General features: G+C 44.7%; 2 protein-coding genes across 5 annotated transcripts in view; both read left to right on the top strand.

Annotated features, from left to right (window-relative positions):
* The window catches only part of atp8b3 (ATPase phospholipid transporting 8B3), a 38102-nt gene that overhangs the window by 2856 nt on the left and 8999 nt on the right, over positions 1-26247 (top strand). For 2 of the 3 annotated variants that reach the window (XM_088393956.1, XM_088393954.1), the window contains exons 1-2: positions 615-847; positions 5154-5274. The gene's annotated coding sequence lies outside the window, so the exon portion shown is untranslated. Of the gene's footprint in view, positions 1-614; positions 848-5153; positions 5275-26247 lie in introns of those variants that run through there. The other variant, XM_088393955.1, reaches the window with a different exon arrangement.
* Positions 6455-25614, top strand: lingo3a (leucine rich repeat and Ig domain containing 3a). 2 transcript variants are annotated; one of them, XM_088393959.1, is made up of 4 exons: positions 6455-7155; positions 7432-7476; positions 7722-8114; positions 22370-25614. In XM_088393959.1, the coding sequence occupies exon 4, from the start codon at positions 22425-22427 to the stop codon at positions 24255-24257; it is 1833 nt and encodes a 610-aa protein (XP_088250085.1). In that variant the 5' UTR covers positions 6455-7155; positions 7432-7476; positions 7722-8114; positions 22370-22424; the 3' UTR covers positions 24258-25614. The 2 variants fall into 2 exon arrangements, with proteins under 2 accessions (XP_088250085.1, XP_088250084.1); XM_088393958.1 differs by having other exon boundaries at positions 6455-7476.

Genomic DNA, 26247 nt, shown 5'->3' with positions numbered 1-26247 from the left:
AATGAAAAATGAGCAAACCCACACAGAAGATGAGGTAAAAATAGTGAGAGTAGCCCGGAGCACCTTGAAAGGGAAGACAATAGATTTTTTGTCTTGCTCAAATGTATTCATGGACCAAACAATGCTGACTCCCACAAAATGTGCAACTGGATGTGGATAAATGCAGGGAATTTAAATTGTAATCCAACGACCCCCAGACAGTTTTGCAGGGGCGGAGCTACGTGGTGGCCTTGCCACTCTCCGGCCACCCTCACATTTAGGGGAAGATTTTGAATTGCTCTCAATTGTAGACCACCCATCATTTTCCACTCTGTAATCCTGCCCTCACATGACCCCCCCATGCCCAAGTCCATCTCCCTCGGGCCTCCTGACATTTGCTGGGGATGTTTATGTCCATCGCAGGCCATGGCCAGCTTAACTGGAGCGGCTACCCATCCTAATCGGCTCTCCTGGCCCGCGCTGTAAACGAGCTTACAGAAAAGTGGAGCAGTGGTCAACCAAAAAAAAAAAAAAGATATTTGGGGATTGGTGCTTTGTGTTACGGAGATGCTGGGCTGAACTGAATAGTTTCCTAATCTGCATATAAATAAAGAAGCCCTGGATGTATCATTTGCAGCGCTGCATTGTGTCGTTAAGCTTATGGAAGAATTTGAGCCGAGCCATTCCAATTTCTCGCTGTCACCGGGGCCACATACAAGTCTTGCTTTTGTGTGCAAGTTATTGCTTTTTATTGTATAGCGCTACCTCCAAGGTCTAATGTCCCAAAACTCATAACATTTGGGAGTTGTTTTTTTTTTTTTTAAATGTACGATTTTTGTGGAGTATCATTCTTTCCCTCAAGAACAGGGTAAGGCAAACTTCAGCTTACCAGGGCCATGTTTGATTTTTAAAATGGATAGATTGGTCATATTTTTTAAATGAAATGTATTACTTTTTAATGTACAATTATCAGTTTTTAACTAAATAATTGTTCTTCTCCTTCTAGCTTAACTGATTTTTGAACACGGGCGTACATTATATTCTTTATCCTCTGCAAAGAACGGCTATTACCGCTAATTTTGACATGGTTATTATACCGCCCCCAGGTGGCCAAGTTACATACACACACAAGGAGTAGCAGAATGTCCACTGAATAGAAACATTAGATTGTTTACATTCTAATTCATGATATCCCGAATGTATATTTTTAATGATGTAGCCATTTTAAAAGAAAAATCTATAAGGGAACGCTTAAAATTGCTTCCTAATCCACCCACAGTGCTCTCCTCAGCCCCCAACGTGGGAGGCTATTATATGCACTCTCATCTGATAACACACAAGCTCATCATAGAATAAGAGTAGCCCATAAGTGTTATCAAATCCCGCAATGAAGTGAGCAAGATGTTTTATCTCCTCCCTGCATGTGAGCCTGCAGCATATTGCTCATGTCAAAAAAATGAAACAAAATCCTTCTTTCGTTCAAAGTCCATCTTGTCCCCAATATAAACAAAAGCTCCGATGACACATTTTCGGGTGCTGTAAATGATTGCACCGATTACATTTTCTTTCGGACGAGCTTTTCTTCCACTCTGAATGGCAAACAGGAATCCCGCCGAACAGTTTGCATGCTCCATCTGTGTGTTTGCGTGCAAAAGCGCAAATGAACATCTAATTTACTGCCTGCGTGTCATGCTTGACCTCACCCCCCCGGATAGCACCGAAATAAAACCGCAAAATTTAGGCTTTTTTTCCTCCTCCTCGTAAGTCCTCGTAAGCTTTTACAAGCTTTACAGTATGGACGTCACACATTGGTGTATTTTTCTGAATTGACAAGAGCTTAGCCGTTACTGCTGCTGACACTAAGCAATTTGGAGTCACTCCCTCTGTGCTAGCGGTGCACAAAGGTGGAAATGAGTCGCAGCGGAGCAGCATCAGCACCGCTCGCTTAATCCAACCCTCAATGCCTCGTGGCCGCGTCGTCTTTATTTACCCTTGACAGCCTCAAACTGAAACTGTGATCACGTTTTCCACACTAGCTTGCTCAGTCAAGTGAATGTTTTTTTTTTCTCCCCCCCTCCCATCCTTCAGGGGGTCATCAGTAGCCGACCCCGCTGTTGATTTGGTTTCTCAGTGGAACCAACGATCGTTGAGTCGGAGAAGGCATTGAGAGATGGAGTGGATTTGAAATTGGATTAGGACAAGAAGTGGATTAATCAAAGCCACCACTGGGTGACAACTTGGCCAACTTGGTTATTTCCTTTTGATTCCTGCTAGGCGATCAATACGACACCTTTTGTTCCCGCTGGCGTCTCCAACTAAAGCACTAGCTTAAATACTCAATGGGATAATCCATTTTATTTAAATTACGTCAATAATATGACTATAAATTGACTCTTGTCTCCTCATAAGAATTTGAATCATTATAAAAATGTGGCAAAAGTTTGCAAAAGCATTGCCACATGGTTGACATTGATAGGAAGGAACAAAAAGATTTTTGTCAACGCATCCACACAACACATATGTAAAGGTCACCAAGACCTTAAATCCCAAAAATGAGCCAAAAATAAAATCAATACTTCCATCCCGTAAGAGCGGTAGTTAAATATACATCCGCTTCATTCCCAGCAGAGAGCAGCTTAAAGTGGCACATGTCCCAAACGCATTCTTAGGAGGATAACACAAAGCCCACCTAAAGCCAACCCACTGCAGCCAGTCGAAGTCGCGAGGCGCACTTTCGCTCGCTCGCTCGCTCGCTCGCCCCGCCCCTGCCCTGTCGCTGTGGGCAGCACATCCAGCGCTTGGCTGCACTTGCAAACGCTCATTAGCTGGCGCAGTAGTACACAAGCGGGGAGAATCATGGGAACCCAAACCCATGCCAACCCGGCATCCTTGGATTTTTTGAGGTGTCCTTGAAAAACAAAATTAACATTAAAAGTTGTTGACGATTACTCCACTATGCTGTTGATCTTTTCTCAGCAAAGCACCCAACAAAGCTTCTGGTAATCCCAACCAAGTATCTGCAGGATATTGTCAATTTTGAAATGCTCCTGTTTTGATTAGAAGAGCTCAGTGTGTCTCTTTGGACATATGTGTGTATGTCGAGTCTGCCCAAGGGAGGGGGGGGGGGAGTGTAATTATAGCGTGGAGATGTGGTGTCAATCCCTATGGAAGGCTTGTATGTTTTGTACACGGGCCTGAGCAGATGGTGAAAATAGCAGTAGCTTCTCAGTTTCAGGTCCTGTACCCAAAAAAAGAAAATAGATGTAGTATTAGAAGTGATTGGACAGAGTCCAGAATTTAAACGGAAGTCCCAATGAGTTCGACAGTAGCCCGGGGGCAAACAATCATTGTGCATCGGCAGCAAAATGTGCATGCCAAGTGAAAGATATCACATTCATTTAAATCCAATAAGCTTTGGATTGTCTTTTCACCCCTGGAGGAGAACTAGTCCCCTCGTGTTTATGTGACAATCTTTAAAGAAAGACACTCCACCCATAAGATTCTCAAAGCCCAAAGTGTGTCAACAAGGAGCTGGGCAGCTTACTGGTTAAAAATAAATAAAGATAATAAAACAAGGAATGTTTTACTTTACTAAGAAGAGGAAATAAATAATAAATGATGATTGATAAATAATAAATGATAAATAATAAATAATAAAAACAAGATGGCCCTATGAAATGTTTTGATTAAATTAATTAATATCTTAACTCCTCACTTGCTCTCCTTCGGCCATGACTGATGACCTTCCTCCTGGTTTGCTGCCTCAGCTTGTCGAGGGGGGGGGACCGGAACACTCACTTGTGTTGACGGACGACATTGGCCCTGCTGGCTGTTTTTCTTCATGATGTGTGAGAGCCTTTTCATTTGGAGTCGCGCCGCCCACCGCTGCACTTTTTTGTCAGGTCATTTCTTCTCATTCCGCTTTTCATGTCGCTCCACTTTTCATCTTTTTGTCGCTCTCACACCTCTTTGCATATGTGCTTTCAAAATAAAGCATTATAAAATGAGTGGCAGGTTTGAAAAAGATTTTTTTAAAGTTGTTTTCCAACCTCCTGCCATGACTCGGCATTTTATTTCCCCGCACACCTGCTGCTTTCTTCCAGCCCTCCATGCCAACAATCAATTATTGAACATTTCATTGAAGTGCCACTCCATCCATCAAGCGAGCATCACCGCCATGCTGTCGTCCAGAGCAGACGTTAAACACAAAATTAATCGGCCTTAATGACAGCTGCGTCTCGAGCGTGCTGACATTGGCGGGACGCCACCGGCGCTTTTGTTCCCGTTGACCCACTGACATGGCCTGAAAGGCCGACGGACATCTCTCGAGTGTCACAGAACTGGCGCTGACCCAAAAACATGCGGCTCATGTTATGTTAGCAATATGAAGCTAACGCCAAAATATTGTGACATCACACCTGTACTAATGATCTCGCCACCTCATAGATAATCAAATTGTTTACATTTTACTCCGACTGAACCAACGGAACACAGTGTACAAGAATCGCCTTGGGCAATGAGCCGCATGAGACTATACCAAGTCTCAAGACAAAGCCATGCTTATTTTTTTTGCTGACAACATCTTCATCCATCCGTTCACAGGAGGAAGTCGACTTCCCCCCCCCGCATGCCCACACATCTCCCTCAAGGCTTTCTTTCTTGCAGTTATCCTCTCTCCACTTCACGACCCCGTTAATCCACTTCCATGCATCGCTGTTGTTACTCCTGCTTGGACTGATCTCTGGTGACTCACTAACCTCCGTCCGGGCCAGTAGGCGTGGGACAAACCTACACACGCAAAACAACAACACGCAAACACCCAGCGGCACTCCGCCTTTGTCTGGCCGTGCCATGCAAAATTCCAGTCATTGTGAAGGAAAGGTGTCGAGAGGCTAATCACACCTCCAATTTATGTCCGGGTCATTCCGCACTCATAATCATCTCATGGTGTTTTTTTTTGTGATTGCTCACATGTCCCTTCTTTGCGTGCATGTTTGGTGTCGGTGCCGTGACGAAGGCGTTCGCCCAAGAAAACGTCTGCCGTGTTTGTGAAGTGCATGTGCCAACTCTGAGCTGAGCTCGCCTTGCCTACAGGCTAACGAACGGCGTGGCGGGCACATTACTCACGCACACACACGCATATGATTCAGTAGTGTGTCTGTTCTATGTTTCAGTGTGCCGTCACAGTGGTCGCGCCTCCGCAGCCAAAGGCCAGATGGGCAACGCACGGCATGGGGCGGCTGGGATCAAGGACACACTCCTCAACTTGAAACTGTGTGTGTGCACGGAAAGCAGGTAAGCACACACGGCTGCTCCACAAGCCCCGCCCCCTCATACACAAGACTTCCTTTGCGGCCTGTTTTTAGCCAGCGTGTGATCGCAATGTTGGCTGCTATTTGATCGCCATTCAACACACTGACAGTTGATACTTCAATTCAAGTCCCCCAAACACACACACACGTTATATTATTAACTCAAGGTCATGTTTCATTTGTCATTCCAGTTACACGATGTGTATCATTAAATAAGTCAAAAGATGAATAACTATTTTAATATTGTTGCCGTTGGGCGGAATCCTCGTACTTCCAACATCATCTTTTTTGCAGGAGACCCCAAACAAAATTTTTAAAATGATCACATAGCTTAGCCCAGTCAGCTAAATGCTAACAAATGACACAAAATACCACAGAGCATCTAAGATATTGAACAAAAATGGTGCAAAACTAAATACAGGCGTCCATTTTGTCAAGTTGTCACGATCGAATCCATTTTGGTGTCGCACTGACAGAAACATTGTTGCAAAACGCAATCTTGCGGCTTTCGGCATGTCCTGCCAAAAACACAATTCTACACTATTAAAAATGCAACAAACACACACACATAATGTGTGTGTAGCCAAAGAGGCGGGCCACGCTTTCAGTCCAGAGCCGCCGTTTCCCTAATGTGCCCCTGCCAAAATCCCTCCTGAGCTGTCAAAAGGAAATTGCACACAGGTACTATGCTGCCAAGTCATGGATGAATAATCATATATAGTTTCCTGATAAAATGTTGTGTCCAATTTCTGTAGGTCGTCCTCCGTAAAATATGAAGCATAAAAAAAAAAAAAAAATTCCAGTCGTTTCCAAATGCAGCACGGCACTTCTCCTTGATTGCAGCTCTCACATGAGGCACGGGTGAAAGTAATAAGGGCACTTTGAAACTGACAAACGACTTTTGAGTCCAGAGTTGACGCACAGCCTTTTTCAACCTGCGCAGTTATCGAGGCGCATTGCCTTCATGTTTTATGTATATTGTATTTATCAACATTCGCCCGCTCAATAATTTACTGACGAATACTGCCGGTGCATTATGCAGGTTGGGAAAGCTCCTGGAAGGATGCTAGCATGTGGGAAGCACGCGTGCTTAGCCTGCTTAGCGTGCGCGGGGGCCGGGGGCCGGGCCCTGGGGGGATTATTAATACTGTGCCTTACTGTAGGGAGCCTCCTGAGGAAAGAGCGGAGGACATTCGTGAAGGTCAGCACACAACAAAGTCGGGCCGCCACCTCTTTGGGTGCCAGAAAGAACAATAACAGCTACAACGTGACACAGTAGTGATAAAAGACGAGTAAATAGGGACAAAAGGGATGTTGACGCTCTTATGGGGACGTGATGAAACATGGCGTAGCTTCCATCTTTACCTGAATGTGACTTTCCTGCACCGCCTCAGGCGCCGATTTGTGAGGATGCCTGTAGAATGAAATGTTTTTTTTTTCTCCAGACGACCAGAACCAAAGTTAACAAAAGGTGCACACAGAGATGCTTTAGAAAATTTGTCTAGAGGGTGAAGAAAGTTTATGATGGCCATAGTTGGGTGGGAATTGATTGTGTTTCCATCGTTTCCTGTGGGAATATTGACTCCAAAGAGTTTGCACTGTAATTGATGGGAGTCTGCAGCCCGCTGATTGTTTTTCCACTGCGAGATGCAGTAGCCCAAAACATAGCCGCAAAAAAAATCTGATTGAACTGTGCCCCTTTTCCAATTTTTTTTTTGTTCATGCAAAAGCCATTGTTTGCTTTTAACATGACCTCGTTTCGATAAATCGAATCGTTATCGTTACGCGACCCTCGGTCACAAGATCCTCGGAGATGATGTCACAAGACTTTTTCGAAGCTGAGCTGCTGCTACATCTGCGCTCGGTAAGTTGGTCCCTACTTGCTCTTTATTCATTTATTTAATGAGGGTAATTCTATGCACATTTCACGAGCTAGCTTAAATTCAAATGTAGTCACGCGGGTCTTGTTCTTTTATTCATCTTTGCCATCTTCTAACATTGATATTGTATCGATTGTGTCATCAAGCTAACATTTGTTATTCACAAGAATAGTAAGCTTGTCGGCAGGGATATATATATTTTTTTTATGAAGCAGTGTGTGTTGTAGACGTATATAACGAACTATTGTTCCTTTTTTTAGCTTTCACACGAGATGTTTTCCACTGCTCCCTACCAAGTATGTCAGGTGAGTACAATCACATGGTTCTTTCTATGTGTTGCATTGTAGATGACAAAGGTCGATTTTTGGAGTCAAGAAATCATTTTCTGAACCAATTAAGTGAAACTAGATCATTTCATGTGGCAAACTTGTTGATTGCTCACTTAAGGACTCAGTTAACGCACTCACACACACATGCAGAGGTGCAAGTGCAGAAGTTCTCCACACAGTGAGATGAATACTGAAAGCTTGTTTTCCCGTCTGCCTTGTAGGACTTGAATGCAGCACACACATTGAGAGAAATCGAGAGAGAGAGAGCGAGAGGAGGGGGCGAGAGAGCGACCAGATGAGCCTCACTGAACAGCAGCAGGGTCCTGTTTCAAAAACGCACGCACACACTCCTACACACACATGCAAACCAGCATCGGTCCGAGCCGCCGGTGGCTGCCCCTCACCGTTTCGCCCAGGCGCGAAGCCCGCCGGGAGACGACAAGCAGGAGAAGCCCCCCGCCGACAGGAGAGAAAGCAAGAGGAAGCTTGGGGGCTTCTTTTGGAAAGCGCTAGAGGAGAGAGAGCCATCGAGAGAGCTGCTCCGAGAGAACAACATCGCAGCATCGCAGCAGCTTGCAGATGTGGAAGGAGCGCCGCTCAAGTTCCCGTCCTGGGTGAGCCTCTTGCTCGTATTTGGCACACTTTTTACACACGCTCGCTCCCATTTTCATCTCAGCCACTTTGTTGCGCTTCCTCCACCATCCCTCCTTTTTTTTCTTTGCTTCTTGAAAATGTACGTGTGTGTCGGCGTTAGTGTGTGCGTCGTCAGCCAGCAGCTCTCAATCGTACTTTAATGATGTGAAGGCGGTACAGTTTTTGGATGGATCCCTGCAGTGGCTGTGACATATCCGAGGCAGACTCTTCACGTCCCTTTCAAAAGCTTCAGGACACTTTATGCTTTTAGCACCAAAGGGAATTATGATGCTGATTGCTTTTGCCCCCCCAGGAAAAGAGCAACTACAGTATCTGTATTGTATTGATTGATGGCATCTGTGCCCCCCCCCCCTTCACTTGTGAGGGTTTAACTAATGTCCCTGTCGATGTGATGTGCTTCCGAAGCTGACCGACGCTACGGACAGAGCAGTCATTAGTACACTTGGAGCGGTAGGAAACATAAAACGGGGTGCCCTTGAGCAAATCCTCGGCTATCCCAAAAAGGGAAAAAAAAGCATTGGTGGTCGTATAAGGATATCTGCAAAACAAAATAAAAATTACAAACCCAAAAATTCTTCAAAAAATGCTTATGAAAGGTTAGAATGTGTTCTTTACCGGGGATGGGTGGAAATGTGTAAAGAAATTCCAGGAAAAATCTGAAAATACCCAAAAGTCATTTAATTGGCCTGGCACCTGGTCCAAGCACTTTCCAGGAGTGGCCCCGCGGCACCCCTCTAGCTCCACCCCGTATGTCATCGGTGTTGTGTTCTAAAAGGCCTCCTGACCGATATATTCTAAATCTGACTTGAACTGGTGCTTCTGTTTTGGTTAGCAACAGAGTCCAAGCCAAGTTTTTATTGATTGAGCCACTGCCACCTCTCATTTTGATTGAAGGTGTCCCGGACAGCTTCGGCATGTCATTATCCGCCCCACTTTGTCGTGGCGTGACGTTTCGGGTCATTAGCCAGCTGTCAGGAGCCGCGAATGCCGCTTTGTAGCATCAGCGGGGCGAAGTCGCGATTGGAACGAACGCAATCGGAGCGACAGGGTGCACTGATGATGTCAGTAATAAAATGTCTGCTGACGGGTCAATTAGTGCTTCAGAGCGCATTGTGGAACGGCGGGCGCCCCACTCGTCCATTTCTTCACTCCGCTCTTCTCATTCTGATCCCCTCGGCTGCGCATAAAGCTGTCAGCGGCGCTCAAGAGCCACATTAAGTCCACTTAACGATATCGCTGCCAAGCTGCATTGTTTTCAGCTTTACGGCGGCAGTAAAACACACATGCGCACGCCGTCCAAGAGACGAGGCCGCCGATGCTACTCCTGCTGAAATTAGAGCCTCGGAGTGACTTTCCCGTGGCCGCGTTGTAAAGGTTTGACAGTCAGCCGGATGGCCGCCGCTCCAAGGCCGTTAAACCTCTCAGATGGTGCCGGAACCTCCATCCAGTCACCTTCGTAATGAAGCCCAATCCACCCTCGTAGTTCGTCATTTATTTCTCTGTCATAGTAAACGACACGTATCCTGAGATGTTTACTTTTAATGGACTTTCCTTCTTCAACCATGCACAGAGAATTTGAATATTTTATCATTTTATCACTTTAGATTAGATTTGCCAAAATTGCTACTTTACCCCTGGGCTTGGATCTAAGGCTAATGAAAAAATGGAAGCAATCAAGAGAGTGTTTAGATAGTACTGCAATGGCTTTGCACCTCATATATTTAATTTCTCCCGTGCTGAATGTCGCCGAGTTCTGTCATCTGTGAGGAGTCCTCGTGTGTTTTCGCTATGATGCAATTTACGTGTCGGCCTACATTATTCATAACGATCTTAGCCTACATGAAAAATGAATACACCACAGCTTATTTTTGATGAACCGACGCGGCGCTGAAACTTCCAACTGAGCCCAAATTCGCACTTAATATTTTGAAGTGCATGGCCGTCAGGCTCAACTCGAGAGTGTCAAGTGTTGACGGACGGGATCGGCTTGATGGGCTCTGAAGCTGCAGGTCAGCTAAGGGAGGGAGGGGGGGGCGCTCGGGTAAAGGAAAAAAATCCTACTGGTTTCGCGTACTGCATATTTCATATTGCCCTTATGTAATGACTCCAATGGGAAGCGGACACATTTAGCTACTCCTAATTAGGACTGAGCCATTTAGAAAAATAATCAATATTGCATTTCTTATTTAATATGGCAATTTTTTTCAAGATCCTCTTCCCATATTTTTTTTCCGAACGAACAAACAAGCAATAAATTAATCTGTATTAATAAGCGACATTGAATTTATTATACGTACACACTGTAACTGTCATATAGGTTAGACTTACACTAAAATAATTGAAGAGTCACATGCTGCTTCACCAAGTCCAAAGACAAATTGCAGACATACAAATAAATTTCGCGTGGCATCTTAGTCACTCAGACATTTCGGGATTTACGGTTTGTTTTGACAATATTTTTTATATTAATGTAATAAACCGGGAAACAAAAATAGCTTGTCCTTTGCAAGGAAGACGGAAAAAAATCACGCAGAATGCCGTTTACAAGGTCTTCTGACTAACATTCCAACCACGGACCATCATTTTTATGCGTTTATACTGGATAGCTTTGTTTTTTTTTTAGCACAAACAGAATGAGCACACTCACTTACAGGAGCTGCTGTCAACCCCAGCTCACACCCAGACACTCACACTCAGACTTGTGATTGATGTCACCGGCCAGGTCGTCTTAAAACAAACGCTCCCGCTAGGTGAGTATAAAACAATAGGTGGTCTAGTTTTAGTGCTGTTCCGGTATGATAAACTTGCTGTTGTTGTTGTTGCCGTCTCCAGTTCATTTCACTTTATGTGCTTCCAAAGCTGCTGCCTGGCAGATTGAAATGCTGTGACTAAGCAGCCGTAAAACAATACATTGTGTAGCGCAGATGGGCCGCGATGACGGGAATACACGGCTCCCGCCCGCCTGCCCGCCTCGCCATCTGGATGCGACTATTCCCGACACTTGCCTTTCAACAGCCTGGCTCCGAGCCAGTGCCAATCCATACTTGAAAGTCGTCTTCCTCCATCCCATAATCGCAGCATTTGAGCCATGCTTAGCGAGTCAAATCTACGAATAAAACAAAATTAGATCAAAGTGCCATTCTTACTTTTGCTATCTTAGCGGCAGTTTGTGAAACACGATTTTGGAGACGGCAGCTTCCTGCAATATGATGCCCACAGTCAACCAGACTGAGAGTAAGCTAGCAACTGTTAGCAAGCTAACAGATAGCGGCTCCTGGAGCTAAAATGACTGCTCAAAGGCTTTTCAGTCCTTCCACTTGGTTTCCCAACCGCATTTGGAGCAGCTGAGCCTGGCAACCCACGACATACTGTCCTGTCGACCCACTCTTATGTCCGCTAGGCCGACTCCAGTCTTGCCCATCCGTCACCATGCTTAAGAGCGCTTTAATCAGCGCTCTTCAATTATGTAATTAAAGCCCTGATTAGACTCGTGTTGAAGAAACACCGCAAGGGCTTATCAGCTCATTTTGTCTTTGCTTGAAATATAATCACCCCAAATTTGATCCTATTGTGCGCAAAACAGAAGCTGATAATGGTGCTTTAATGGGGTTAGAGTTATGTGAAACTAAGTACAGCACATGCCGAGTTTATGCGCTCGAGAATCACTTGCGATTTGCCTTTGTTTGTACAAGTACGGCTAATTTCTTGACAGTGTTAAAGCAAGTGGGCTGTATATTCATGAGAATTTGCTGACCGTGGGGGATTTGAAATGTTAGTCCTCCTCCATGTTCAGCTTAATGATGCAGAGGTCAGGCGGCGGTCGCAAAGTCCTTGTTTTCATTACGGCCTTTTTTGAAAGCTTACCTTAAAGGCTTACAAAGAACAGCTGCCAGCCGACCAAAAAAGATGTCGCATTTGACTTCGTTAGGGAAATGTTAATTGGCGCTCGGCTGCTATTTTCTGCTGACCTTTTGGTTGTTTTTTTACTTGCAATAACCTGGTTTTAGGAAAAATTCGATGGGTTCTAGCTTATGCGGACATATGCAGATTCGTATTCTCTGGTGTGCAAATAAGTTTTATAAATATCTGAAGTAATCTGATGACACACTAAAACTGTGCTCTTATGTGAAGAACGCATTATATTTTTCCCCGCATTGTCGTCTCAAAGGGCCGTCAAATCCTTGAATCTCTCGCTCCCTTGTTTTCTTTGTGCATGGTTGAAACTAATATATCATCGCTTGTGCGTGTGTGCCTAAGCGTGGCAGGCTGGTGTGATGAGATTGTGCCTAACGGACATCCAGACACACGCTCGCCTCTTCCTCCTTCATCTGGGTTGCCTGTCAAAAGTGTTTGAGAAGAAGTCTACTGGGATTCTTCTGTCAACTTTCTCTTCTGGCTTTGTTATTTCAGGCCGCGGTCTGCGCCGTCGTGGGCGTGAACACAGATGACTTGCTTCACGGTCAATGAATACGGTTCCTTTCATTTATTTTAAATTCACAATATGTGAAGCCTGAGGGGGGGAGCGGGGGCAGTCTCCCCTCGGGCCCCCTCTAGCTCCGCCAGTGCTTGATTGTTTGTGCCAGATGTGTGACTTTCCAAGTGGACTGTCACAGCAAAAGGAGATGGAATGAAAATTGAATGAGCAGGCTGCTGCATGACTGTAATTAAATGTTTGGAATTAATTGAAATGTTGATGGAACTCATTCTCATTAGGCTGTACCTAATGAATTGTCCACTCTAGTTGTATACGTTTGCCCGTATACCATCAAGTGTGGTCTTATAAATAGCAAGTACGTGCTTTGGCGGAGTGCCGTCACATAGCTGGTACATGACAGGTGTGCTCAGGATCTTGAGGAGTTGATGAGTGGATGAGTGAAGACGTGAAGACAACATTTCGAATTGATGACATGAGGCAGAAGCCCTTGCAGGCAGACGCTGTCCAAAAGCCGCTCGGTTCCTCTCACGTACGCTGTCATCACGCTTTCATTTCTGAGAAACTCATTGATCCCGTGACGGGTCCGCTGTCATCATCCACCCGCGGCCTCACGCTCACTTTTGTTTTTCCCCATTTTTTTTTTTTTGGACTCCCTGGCAGGGTCTGAAGTTGCAGCGCATCTTCTTAGAGGAACTCGTAAATAATTTGCGACGGCGAAGACTTTCTCGTTGGGCTTTTCTGACTCCGAGTTCCTGTTGTGTCAGAACAGATCTGTTTCACATGCTGGCGGGGGCCCAATTACTCGACTCCCCTCGGTTTTACCTCCAGGGAGGCTCTTTGCATCGCCGCCATCTTGTCGTTTGCTTCTAAGTGGCGCGGTGACGCAGATTGGTCATCCGGTGAACTGGCATTTCCGACTTTAGTTTGGGCTAAATTTCTCCCTCTGGACCTCCTTGATGCGCCTTCCTGCTTCTATTTTCTTTCCTCCTTGCTACCAAAACCTAATTCGAATTTGTTGAGTGTTTTTTTTTTTTCTGTCAATTTGCTTCCAGGCCTCCATTCTTCTGTTTCCTTTCACCAAAGCTGACAACTGCCGTCATGCGCCAACATTCGCTTTTGCATTTGGATTTTTTTTTTGGGATCTCCACCTCCCCGTATAATGGGCTCCCTTATTAATCAGACAGCCATGACGCATCTCCACAGTTCTTAAAGATGACAGGTTGCAACTGTCAGCCACCCGAGCCACAGCGTGCACGCATGGCTGCCGTTTTGCTCGGCTCAAAGCGCCTCGCAACCCATTTTGTCGGTTCTCCTCCCCACGTGTTTCTGTCAGGATACGTAATCCCTCATCACCTTCTCCAAAGTATTTCACATATCGGCTTCTCGCTGTCACAAAGAAGCGACATCTCTCCTCGCTGCACTTTTGTTGTTCCCTTTTCTTCGGCCACGGCGCTCCGCTTTACTTAACGTGTTTAAAGGTCAACGCCGGCACTCATCGCTATCGTTCCGATCCCGAGCTCCGTGTTGCATGAGCCAATCTCTCCGAAGACGTGACACAGATACAGTCTGGTAGCGCTGAAAACAAGCCGCTTTTCCAGACAAACATCCTCTCATTACTCAAGCGAACAAAACGCCTAGATCACGATTACGCCGCGAGTGACGTGAGGCTTGAAGATGAAGCACCGGCAGCAGCTGTGATCTTTCCGCCTGTCGGTAATACGGCCTTTGATTGTCGTTCTGTAATCAACAAATTAACATTCCTGAATTTCAAAACGTCATTATTATAGCACCTTATGTGCAAGAAAGCAACAACTTTTAATGAGAACCCCCATCAAAACATTTTACATTGGCTTGCCGCACTAGACTCCAACCATTTCTTACCAATGACATAAATAACGATTTTCAATTGGTAGGCATTGACGAGAATCTCGCCCAGCTTCCCTATGATTTTTTTTTTTTTTTACTGATCTTGTCATGAGTCAGCATTATTCATGGTGCATTTCATCTTTGTATATCTGTAAATAAATCATTTTTATTCCTCTATCAGTTAAAAAAAATGGTTCAGGCCAACATTCATAAACCTCTTCAAAGGCTGCCACAACTAATTAGTTCTTTTGATTTTAAAAGCAGACATTTTTTATGGTTTCTATATATAAACTTGTATATAAATGGCGGCCAGTAATAGTTGTCTTGGATGTACCTCAGCACAAAATAAGCCAATTTCATTACCTGTCCTCTTGCCTTACTTCATAATAAGTTGGATGTATTCTAGCCGAAATTGCCGGTCATCCCCAATTCTGCGCTTCGGATCTCAGCGGCAACGAGATTAAAAGTGAGCAAAGCGTGATTGGAAGCCGAGCCGGGCGGCGTTGGCAGCTCCCGTCGGCGCAGGATTAGTGGACGCGTCGCTCAAGTAGGCCAGTCAAAATATGGACAGCAGACCACGAAAGACGGACAAAAACGGACGGCTCGGCACATTTCATCCAGCCGCGCTAATCCTGCCATCCACGCTGGCGGTCTTTATGTAAATCAGGATAATTATTGGCTTGGGACACTTGTGGATATTGGTTTTCCACCTCAAGGCAAGCGTCCCAGGAGCTCTAATGTGCAAAGTCTTGTCAGGATTTCGAAGACTTTCAATGCGTAGCCATTTTCTGTAACAACCAAAAATAGTATCTCAGGATAGTGATTAATGCTAACGAATCTTATTAGCACTATGCTAACATATGACCTATTGGTTAGGACTTCACACAATCCTGACCAGTAATTTTAGTTCTGCTAGAGATGTCCTGGCCACCAATTTAGCTCACAAAGGTCATGATGATCTAGCACGGATGATATGCAGTCATCCTGAATCCGCACTTTTGTCCAGATCCTCACCTCGTGCGACATTTCAAGGGCATCTTCGTTGGCGAGCGAGCACTTTGCAAAGTCGGCATTTAGCGGATGAGAATGAATAGGTTAAAGGGCGCCGTGTTACGGCTGATGGGAGCTCGCATCAAATTTCAGTATCTGCTCATACGGAGGGGCGACGGCTATCATGTCCGCGTCCACGCTGTGACATTGGAGCTTAAGTGTAAGCATTATGTCGGCGGCGAGTTGACGGGTAAAGATATTCTCTGCGCCGGCTGTAACACGACTCCCGGGATCGCTTTTTGTCCGACTGCCAGTCTGTCTCGCACCCTTCAAAATGCCATCTCCTATACCTCACCTTGCACCTCCTGATGGATCTTCACAGATATCATCCCCTCCACCATCTCACTCCTTCAGCACTGGATGCTGTCCAGCACCCTCAAAGTCTTAATATTGAATGAGGCTGAATAATGGCTTTGCTGGTCGTAATTGATGGAGTGCTGTTTTTTTGGCATCGTTCTGTCAGTCAGTTTGATACGACAGTGGCTGTCAGCCAATCGTCTTCAGGCACACGTCTGGTAGACACCATGTGAAATAGTCTTTCTGCTGGCCTCGTTTAACAGACGCTCCCCTCACACCTGGGACCTTCAGCGATTCCATCAGTGCTGCTTTATTACACACGCGCAACTTTCTCCACCCCGCCGCCGAGGCATGAATTATGGATGGATGCCACTCGGGCAGCACCGCGAGCGGCCGACACCACAGGATTACTTTCAATTTGCGCACCGCTACCCACACTCCCTCGCCGAAGTTGTCGGGGCCGCTTCCTCGCGGGACCTCCGGGGGTCTTATTTAGATTAGCGCCTGAAACTCGACGCTAGGCAATCTTGTAAAAAGGTTGGGGAAGGAATTGCCAAGGAAGTCAGTGTGAAGTGAGGCCAGCTTGGTCTTTTTTTTTCTTTCTTTTTTTATAAACAATGCTCAAGTCGTGATACCATCCATTCATTCATGCTGTTTGACAAGAAGCCCTTGTAGAATGCTAGGTTAGCTTCTCATGCTAGCCTCTAACAAACTGCTGGACTGTGCCTGTGTTTGACCTTTGGTGGTTGATTTTGTCTTATATTTTGAAAATTCAAAATTGCAACCCCTTTCACACTGCACTTAGCAAAGCGCACAGGATGTTAGCAATCCATTTTACATCCAGCTAATTATTTTTAGGCAACAGTTAGCATCTGGAATGACTTCTTCCCAAGGAACAAATTGCAGGCCGTACTGTGATTCTTTTAGAAGTAATAGAAAGTTGCCCTGTCTTGCACCATTGTTGTCCCTTGATAACTACAGTCTAATTGGCAGCCAGAAGAAAGTAAAAAGGGACAGACATCCTGTTAATAAAGCCAACTAGAAAGGACAGCGAGCGCCTGCAGGATTCAAGAAGGCTTAGAGCGCTCTCGGGCTTATGACGCTCAACCTTGAGTGTGCGTAAAGGACAAGAAAAGAGTGACGAGGCCGGATAATGTTTTGTTGTGTGTCCAAGACCGTTTTCAGTCCTGTAAATCAAGTGCATGCATGCTATCTGTCTGTGTCGTTAAGTGGCATCTGTTTTCCATGCTTTCATTTTTAGAGAAAATATAACCTATGATTAATGAATGGAATTTTAATTACTATTAGACAGCTCATTGGAATCTTTCACGTCTCACGGGGGAGATTCCCAAAACAATTAAGTCCGCCGACCGTGTAATAGTTCTCAGTTGATGGGGCGGGATGGTTTATTAGCTAATTGAAGTCGGTGAGTGAGGTCAGCTTGTGCTGTAACACTTGCAGAGTGCAAAGGGTCGCTCGCGTATGTTCAAAGCGGGCCAAGTTGTGTCAGAGTGCGTTACGCTGACGCTCGGCGCTTCCCTCGGAGAAGCGTCGTCGAGCTTTGCGTCTCGTCGTTGCTTCGGCTCCGTCGTGGTAACTCGCTGTGACTTTGCTGGGAGCGATGAGGTTCTACGGGAACGTTTCCAGTAGATGTCGACTGTAATGTCAGCTAATAGAAAACAGTGATGCTGACCCTAACACTCACATCAAGACAACTTTTTTTTTTTTAAATATATATATTAACTTTGGAGTATTAGCGACTCGTTTTGCATAATCTATCAAAAGAAGGTCGCCTTAGTTCAAGTGCATTCTGAAGGGAATAATAGAACACGCTCAGACATTTGCCGATCAATCCCTCGCTGGTGTTTGGAATAATCTCATTTAGGGGAGAGTTGCGAGAATAAATGTCATTTATCCAGAACTGCTGCACTGCATCGTAAGAAATTAAATAAAACATGATAGCTGCATGCTAACTAACCAAAACATCAACATTGGCAATGCTAAATTTTAAAGTGATATATATGTTTATTATATTTGAAAGCTCTATTTGTTTACGTGTTGTTGTTGCGCTATTATTTATGTAGCCGAGGTCAACCTTCCCGGGTCACGCCGTACCACGTAACTTCCTCCATTATTGAACCGACGCTAGTCCGAGGCTTTAGCTCAACAAGCTCTGAAACAGTTGCCTCTAATTAAAGATTCATGCGTGCTTGTCAAGACACGTTGGTAGTCACCCCCATTGTGTCCTCTGGTTTCACTCTCACGTCTTGCTTATTGGACACTGGAGTCATTTTAAGGATCCATTATGATAATGAAGACGCCACTTGGGACTTTTTTTAGAGTGCTGTTTCATATTAATTTGCATACAATGCTCCAATCAGTCGGGTTCTTAATATGAAAACCGAGTCGTCTTTCTGGCACCCAAGTGGTCGGTTCCCCCATTCTGGTTTTTAATGCTCCTTGTTACGATGCGAGACTGCACAGATTTACTCACTAATGAAGCTCTCCCACGAGCAGGTATGAGGAGTTTATTTTTTTAGGATATGGTTAACCAGGGGTACCGAGTCGAGTTGAGTTGGTAGCAGCAGACCTTTTGTGTATATTTTTTCTTATTTATTTATTTATATTTATCGATATTTATTTATATTCAATTATTTATTTATTTATTTTCAGACTGCCCAGAGTCTCCTCTTGAATAACACATTTGTCCCCCAACTCAACGGTGACTTTAAGCAAAAGTGTGGCTAAGTTTCAGACAATGTCCCTCATCCATTTTCCATTCCCACCTGTCGAGCAGAAATGTGAGCTGTATTGTATTCTAATTCCAGCCAGTGTGTGGTTAGTGTGCATGTGTATTGTGTGTGGGCTCATGTCAGTGCCTGCAGGGCCTTGCAGATTGATGGACACAGGCAACGACCACCCTCCATGTAAATGACTAACGTGTTCCTCTTAGGGATTCGTCAGCACATAAGACGCACACTCGCACACACTGTACAGTAGTTGTGTAGTTGTGCGAGTGTAGCGACGAGTGGGCACGCGAGAACGCAGTGTGAGAGCAGCCATTTGAAGAGCCCCGGAGCACGTTGCGCCTCGGCCTCTGAGCCATTTTTTTTTTTTTTTTTCCTCACCGACACCTACGCACACTCCCGAGCAAGCTTCCTGCTCATTTGTCTGCCTCGTCGTGTACCTGCGGCAGCGTTCCTTTCCCGACACTCTGATCAGACCTTCTCCGCACTTTCTCACATGCCAATCCGAGTTATTTACTCTACCGATTGAACGTGGAAGGAAAATTTCCCACATTAAGTGTACATGCATAACCGAATGTAGCTTTCCTCTCTCATTAAATATGACACATTATGTATTTTTTAAATACTTTAAAACTACTCCAGCCTGAAATAGATATATGAATTATTAACTATAATGTTGGTGCAGTTAAACCCTTGTGGATACTGGAGCACATGTTGAGATGCAAATAAATGATGCCCACTCCCCTTTGCAGTTTCACTGCCCACTCTACTGTCTAAATGTGTCTGTCTGTTGCTGTTCAACTCGTACTTGAAAGACAGTCCTCCCCCTCCCTCTCAGGCTCTCTTCATCTCTCACTGCAGTGTTGGAGTGATGCCGTTCAAAAAAACTGCCCACTTTGTCATCTGGCTGCAGCTCCTTTGGGATACTGTATGTCATTAAAAAAATTATTTAATGTTTTGATGGGAAGGTAAAGGGCCAAGTCACCTACAAGTCAACTTTGATGCTAATGATGCTGCTCATTTGAAAACTGTACGACGGTCAAAAGGACACACCGGACACTTTGATAAAGTCTTTTTGACTGTAATATTTACGGTTTAATTACACCCTCCAATGACATCCCAAGTATTCATTTTTTTTAATGAGTGTCTTAAATATGCAAGGAGCCAGGGGGAAGCTTCATAATCTATTAAAAAGGGTTAGATTGAACTTGTAAACTCTACACAGCCGAGATTCAAATTCACAACCTCTAACTACGAGAGCTGCCCTGAGCTTGTTAAAATATAACATTTCGATTCAGTTTGTCAAATCGAAATCAAATTATTACACCTCAAAGCATTATTTTCTTATTGTTGTTATAACTTTGTTTTGATTCAGCTCCTGTGTTGGTGCAGGTGTCCCTAATATTGTGGTCTGTGAAATTTATGTACAGCTTGGGTGGATATTCAGTTGAATTCACATAATACCCCTCAAAATGTGTGAAAAATCCGCCGCCATCTGTCTGTCGCCCGCGTTTTTCCGTGCACGCTAACGTAGGTAAATACCCCTAAAAGCAGCGACGACGCCAGCTCTTAAAGTAAACTCCCTGCCTCTCCGCCTTTAAGCTGTTTGCCAAGCACGACTGTGAAATGAGAGAGCAGGAATGTATAGAAGAGGAGAGAAATCTGTGAAGAACAAATCAACAGCAGGTGGACTGGCAGGTGGTTGGCGACCAAGACGTTCAGGTGGAGACGACACACAGATGCAGGCGGGCTCTGTGTGTGTGTGCAATGTTGTCCCTCTCAAACGCGTGTGATCCCATATTTCATTTTTTAAAATTTGCCAAATCACGTGTAACTGCACATCCACTCCAGTAGGTGGCAGTGATGTCATTGATACTAATTATAGGGTTGGGGTGGGGGCAAAATAATTTCTTCTTCCTGGGGTGCGTAACAAAAAATATTTTAGAAGCAGTGCTGGTAATTTGCCAGAACAGATGGCTGCCACGTGGTTATTTCAATCTCTCCGTTTCAAGTAACTGAACTAATTGTCATCGCAAGGCGGTTTAATGTTCAGTCACGTGTGACAGCATCTGTTCTCTGACGACATTTTACGCACCATTCTCCCCTCTTTCGTTTGAGGAATATCTCCTTGTCCAATTTCTGATTACGGCCTCAACAGTGAAGCACGTATGAACCCGTTACCATGACAACATCAGTCATAGCTGTCGATCTCTATATGCAAAGTGAACTTTGTGTGCTCATTATTATTCCGAGATATGAAAAGAGTATTTCAAATGTCAACACGCGGAGTTCGTTTTCAAACGTGCGCGTGCAGACAGTCGGGATCGTGTGCAGGTATCGGGTCCTTATGCGTCACACACTTTGACGTCCTACTTGTCCGACCCCCATGACCCCCAACTAAATTTATTAACGAGCAATGACGAGCAGATATGCTCTTGAGAGACATTTTGTGTAATACAGGAAAGGGGTGTGTGCGGCATTGTGGGTGTCAGCAAAGTTCATCAGATTATTAGGAACAGGTGAATGTCAGACTCTTATTACACGGCCAAGATTTTACACCAAAAAAAACAAATGTCAGCCGCCTGCTAGCGTCAAAGCAAAGGTTAGATGAAGTAGATCTAGTAATCCCCTGAGTGTAGAAATATTGGAGAAAAATGTCACAGGTAATTATTCTGATGATTTTCACAGTCTGACTCAAAATTAAAAATGTAATTTTGGAGGGGGAAAAAATGGAGGAACTTGTGGGTTTATTTTTTCCGACTAGCCGCATAAACAAAACAGTGTCAGGTCCCGTTACGCTTTGGTTCCGTTATTCTGTCACCAGCGTTTGAGTGAGCAATGATGTAACGTAATGTGTCAACATCGCTCTCTTCTGCTGGGACCGAGCCCCGGGCACCTTCTGACCAGCTCGTGTGGGAATGTGACTAATAAATCATGGCAGTACCTTTGACATGTTTCACATTTGCAAGATGGATTTCAGTTAAAGAGAATATGAAAGAAAATCGAGCTGGAGAGTGATAGCTTTCCTGAAAAAAACATTTTTCTGTCCCCATGCTCCTCCCCCTCCATCAAACAGCTCTGCCTGCATTTTCATATAATTTCATTCCAGGCTGAATAGTAATCATCTTTGAGTCAAGATGAATTGCAAATTACCGCCTGACGTTGAAGGAGTTATTAAGTCGTCCGAAACGGGAGCAGGTGATCATTTTAAACGCCTGTACAAGCCGCTTTCCTTTTTTGGCTGTATCGTGTCAAACTCGTCTGCTCATTAAAAGTATTTGTCTCCGTTGTTTGTCCTTGGAGATTTCAACACACTATTCAAAGCGTGTCTGGTGATATTTCGGGAGGGTTGAGCATATAAAAGGATGTGCAAACATCAATCCGCAGCCCGATGGATATAAAAGGAAGAGTTTAGTATTGTACGCGTCTCAGTTGGGTTGTGTTGTGTGTGATATATATCCAGACTGACACGCTTTGATCATTGGCCTTATGGCCTTTAGCTATTTGCAAGGCGTAAACTGCCGGCTTCACACCTGCTGTGATCGGTCAGTTTGCGAAGTAGCATAGCGATTGATGTTGTTTTGATCGCTGTGTAATCAGAAGATCAAATTTATACAAATTATTGAAGCTAACCTGGATAGAATGCAATGCTATGTTTGGACTAAGCTAGCTAAAGTTTGATTTTAGCAGAGCCACAGACTTAGCCAGTTAAGCCAATTAAGCTAACCGTTAGCCTAGCTTCTTAGTTTTCTTCGACGACAATGCTTTTTCTTTGTCGGCCATGTTAACTAACCTAGTTCCCTCCATCTTGTTTTCTCAGGTGTTTGGCCCAGTGATTGTAGCTCAGAGGAGGAGGAGGAGGAAGAAGGGGTGCCATGGGGGTCATCCTCAGACAGGATGTGAGTTGGCTCCTGCCATTCTTCATCCTTCTGGTGATGCGCCATGTGTGGCCCGCCCGGGGTCAAGCATGTCCTCAACGCTGCGAGTGCGTGGCCAAGCTCAAGACTGTCTCCTGCCACGGTAAGCGACTGTCTGCCCTGCCGGACGGTATCCCGGTGGACACCAGGATCGTGGACCTGAGTGCAAATAAGCTGCGTTGGGTGGAGCGAGGCGACCTACTGTCCTTTCCCAATGTGGAGAAGCTGGATCTCAGTGAGAATATGATCAGCGTCCTGGAACCGAATGCCTTTTCGAGTCTCCAGAACTTACAGTCGCTTTCTCTGAGGGGGAACCAACTGAAACTGATCCCCATAGGGGCTTTCTCACACCTTTCAAACCTCACCTCTCTGGACCTAAGTGGGAATAAACTTGTGATTCTTTTGGATTTTACCTTCCAAGATCTAAAGAATCTGAGGAACCTGGAAGTTGGAGACAATGATCTGGTCTATATCTCCAACAAGGCCTTTTTGGGTCTGGTGACACTGAGAGAGTTGACCATCGAGAGGTGCAACTTGACTTCTGTTTCCAGTCAGTCTTTGTCGTACCTTCACAACTTGGTAACCCTGCGGCTCCGCTACCTCGGCATCTCCACCTTAGAGGACCAGAACTTCCGTAAGCTGGGAAACCTGAGGGGCCTGGAGATCGATCACTGGCCCTTTTTAGAGTACATCACCCCCCATAGCCTCCAGGGTCTCAACTTGTCATGGCTGTCCATCACTCACACCAACATCACCTCCGTGCCCACATCGGCCCTACGAAGTCTCTCCCACCTAACCACCCTCAACCTGTCCTTCAACCCTATTTCGGTTCTGGAGTCGTGGTCGCTGCGAGACCTGCTCCGGTTGAAGGAGCTGCATTTGGTCAATACCAGGATGGTTACAGTTCAGCCGTACGCCCTGGGCGGTCTCCGACAAATCCGCCTGCTAAACCTCTCCGCTAACAACTTGGTGACTTTGGAGGAAGGAGCCTTCCAGTCGGTCAACACTCTGGAGACCCTCCGATTGGACGGCAACCCTCTGGCTTGCGACTGCCGCTTGCTTTGGATCCTTCAGCGCAGGAAGACACTGAATTTTGACAACGCCTCCCCGGTGTGCATGACGCCCTTGGAGGTGCAGGGCCGGGCTTTGGCCGCTTTCTCCGACTCTGCTCTCTTTGAGCATTTCACCTGCCAGAAGCCCAAAATCCGAAACAGGAAATTGCAGCAAATCTCCGCTCGCGAGGGGCAGGTGGTGTCCTTCGTTTGCAGGGCGGAGGGCGAGCCCACGCCGGTGATCTTCTGGATATCTCCGCAGCGGCGTCGAATCACTACAAAGAGCAGCGGCCGCTTGACGGTGTTAAAGGAAGGCACCTTGGAAATAAGGTACGCCCAGGTGATGGACACTGGAACCTACATCTGCATTGCGAGCAACGCTGGAGGGAACGACACGTACTTTGCCACACTCACAGTCAGCGGGCTGCCGCTCGACGCCGCCCTCATGGCTAACCGCACCTACTACGCCGGGGATCTTAACGACACGAACCTGAACGACACAAAAGTTTTCCTCAAGTTCACTCTAGACCTGAAGACCATCCTGATCTCCACGGCGATGGGATGCATAATGTTCCTGGGGGTTGTCCTCTTCTGCTTCATCCTGCTCTTTGTGTGGAGTCGCGGGAGAGGACAACACAAAAATAATTTCTCCGTTGAATACTCTTTCCGAAAGGTGGACGGGCCAGCCACCAGCGGAGGGCAGGGCGGTGCCCGCAAGTTCAACATGAAGATGATTTGATCTTCCTGGAGAGCATTTACTTTTTTTTTTTTTTAATTGCTACTTTGCTCATCACTGACAGCAATTTTGGACACCTGAAAGATGGCTGCCTTGCTTGAGATCATTTAAGATGTGAATGTTGAGAAGACACAAGTCCCCCCCCCCCCCTCATTACACACACGCACACACACGCAGACACACACACCGATTGCACTTAATTGTATAGTGTTCTTTTGCCTAATGCTCTTTTTAAATGTCAAGGACATTAATCAGTTGCTGTTTGTGCTTTTCAACATTTAACACATTGCCGTGACATTTTGGGAGAAAAACAGACTTGAGTCATACAAAACTATGAAGAAACTGTAAATGTGTGTAACTAAGTGTGCTTTGACAATGCGTGAGCTGACTCCCTTTTAACGAGTTTCCATGTAGTCTGTGCATTTTAAACAGCCAAATAAAATAGAACCAGTTATAAGAGGGTGTGCACACTTGTGCAACCACATTATCTCAGTTTATTTTTGCTTCGATATGTCAGTTATTTTTTATTAAATCCATTAAGTCGTAATGGTATCATTTGTAAATAAAAAATAATGGCATTTGAACAGGGGTGTGTAGACTTTTTAAACCTCAGCAAATCTGTTTAGGATATCAAATTCCTTTTTTTAAAACGTTTTTTTGGGGGGGATGCTATCAGTTGCCAAGTTTATTGACAAATCTGAAATATATCATCCCTAAAACACTGAACTCATTATTTCTTATCGCAGAATCAATATTTGTACACAAACACGAAGATCAAGATTGCAGTGTTTGATCAACAAAAATTTAATTTGAATGGGATCATTAATGTACACACTTGATGTAGAGGGACTTAACCTGAAGGCATATATCTCTCCATCTCTGGAGCTTTCCATTAACTTCAAACCACATTATGTTGCTCTGCTGCCCTCTGCTGGTTTAGATTGTACTGGTTTGGTACAATTTCCATATTACAAATGATTGCATTTTCTTCAGTCTTTTGTTGAAATCATGATGTAAATATTTAAAACGATTGTCATTGGAAATTGTACTGCTGTTTTGTATGGTGGTGTTTTTTATATTTATTGAAAAAAAAAACGAGTGTTCATAAAGCATGCGATATGATGTCTTATTGACCGAACCATTTTTATTGCAGTTATTTTATTTTTTTTATTTTTATTTATTACACCTGCAACACTGTGATGATTTGTTTTTGTTTTTGAAATTGTCTTGGTCCAGTTTTAATGAGTCCAACTGTACAAAAAACGTCATTTTAGATTGATTCGCCCAATGAGGAGATTGGGCCTTTATTGTTAATTTGTTGGGGAAAAAACTGTATAAAATAAATGACACTTTGTGAGCAGACCAGACAAAAAATTTTCACATTTGTGTCTTTTTTTTTTCAATTAAGGAAGACACCTCAACTTGTCCTCACTGTAAGGCTCTTTCGACTGTCACAAAAACAAAATAGGGGATCGAAAGTAAACCTGTTTGGCTGGATTAACACTATGCAGCCCTGTTGGCCAGAAACATAATGCTCTGTTTGGCCTTTTTTCTTTTTTTTTTTTTTTTCCTCTAACCACCAGCCTGCTGTGTACACAAATAAATGAGGACGCGCACAAATTCACAGATGTGACAGGTTTACTTTGGCAGAATCGAGACAACAAACCACAAATGGTGGCAACGGCCTTTTGTTCTGACCTCACACCATTGTGACGTCACTACTGCACTCTCAGGTAATGTTCAATGTCAATTAAATCCACCAGAGGGCACTAAACACACACGGGAGACATCTGAGACCATTTTATTGTGATTTTCAATCCCACAATATTTGCTTTTTGCTATGTAGATGTAAAGAAAAATGTAAATGAAGTGAAAAAATGATGTGTTTACAGTAAAAAGCTGTGATTTTTTTTTCAACCTTCCATAAAACAACAAAAAATAAAACAGTTTAGTATGTTGTGGTAGATGATGGCAGGTGACTTTCCTGAGCCCC

This window comes from Syngnathus floridae, chromosome 13, assembly GCF_059516105.1.
Source record: "Syngnathus floridae isolate MCC-2025c chromosome 13, RoL_Sflo_1.0, whole genome shotgun sequence".
In the NCBI taxonomy this organism is placed as follows: domain Eukaryota; kingdom Metazoa; phylum Chordata; class Actinopteri; order Syngnathiformes; family Syngnathidae; genus Syngnathus; species Syngnathus floridae.
Note: the sequence above shows the minus strand (reverse complement) of the source record. Positions and strands in the feature narration are given on the sequence as shown.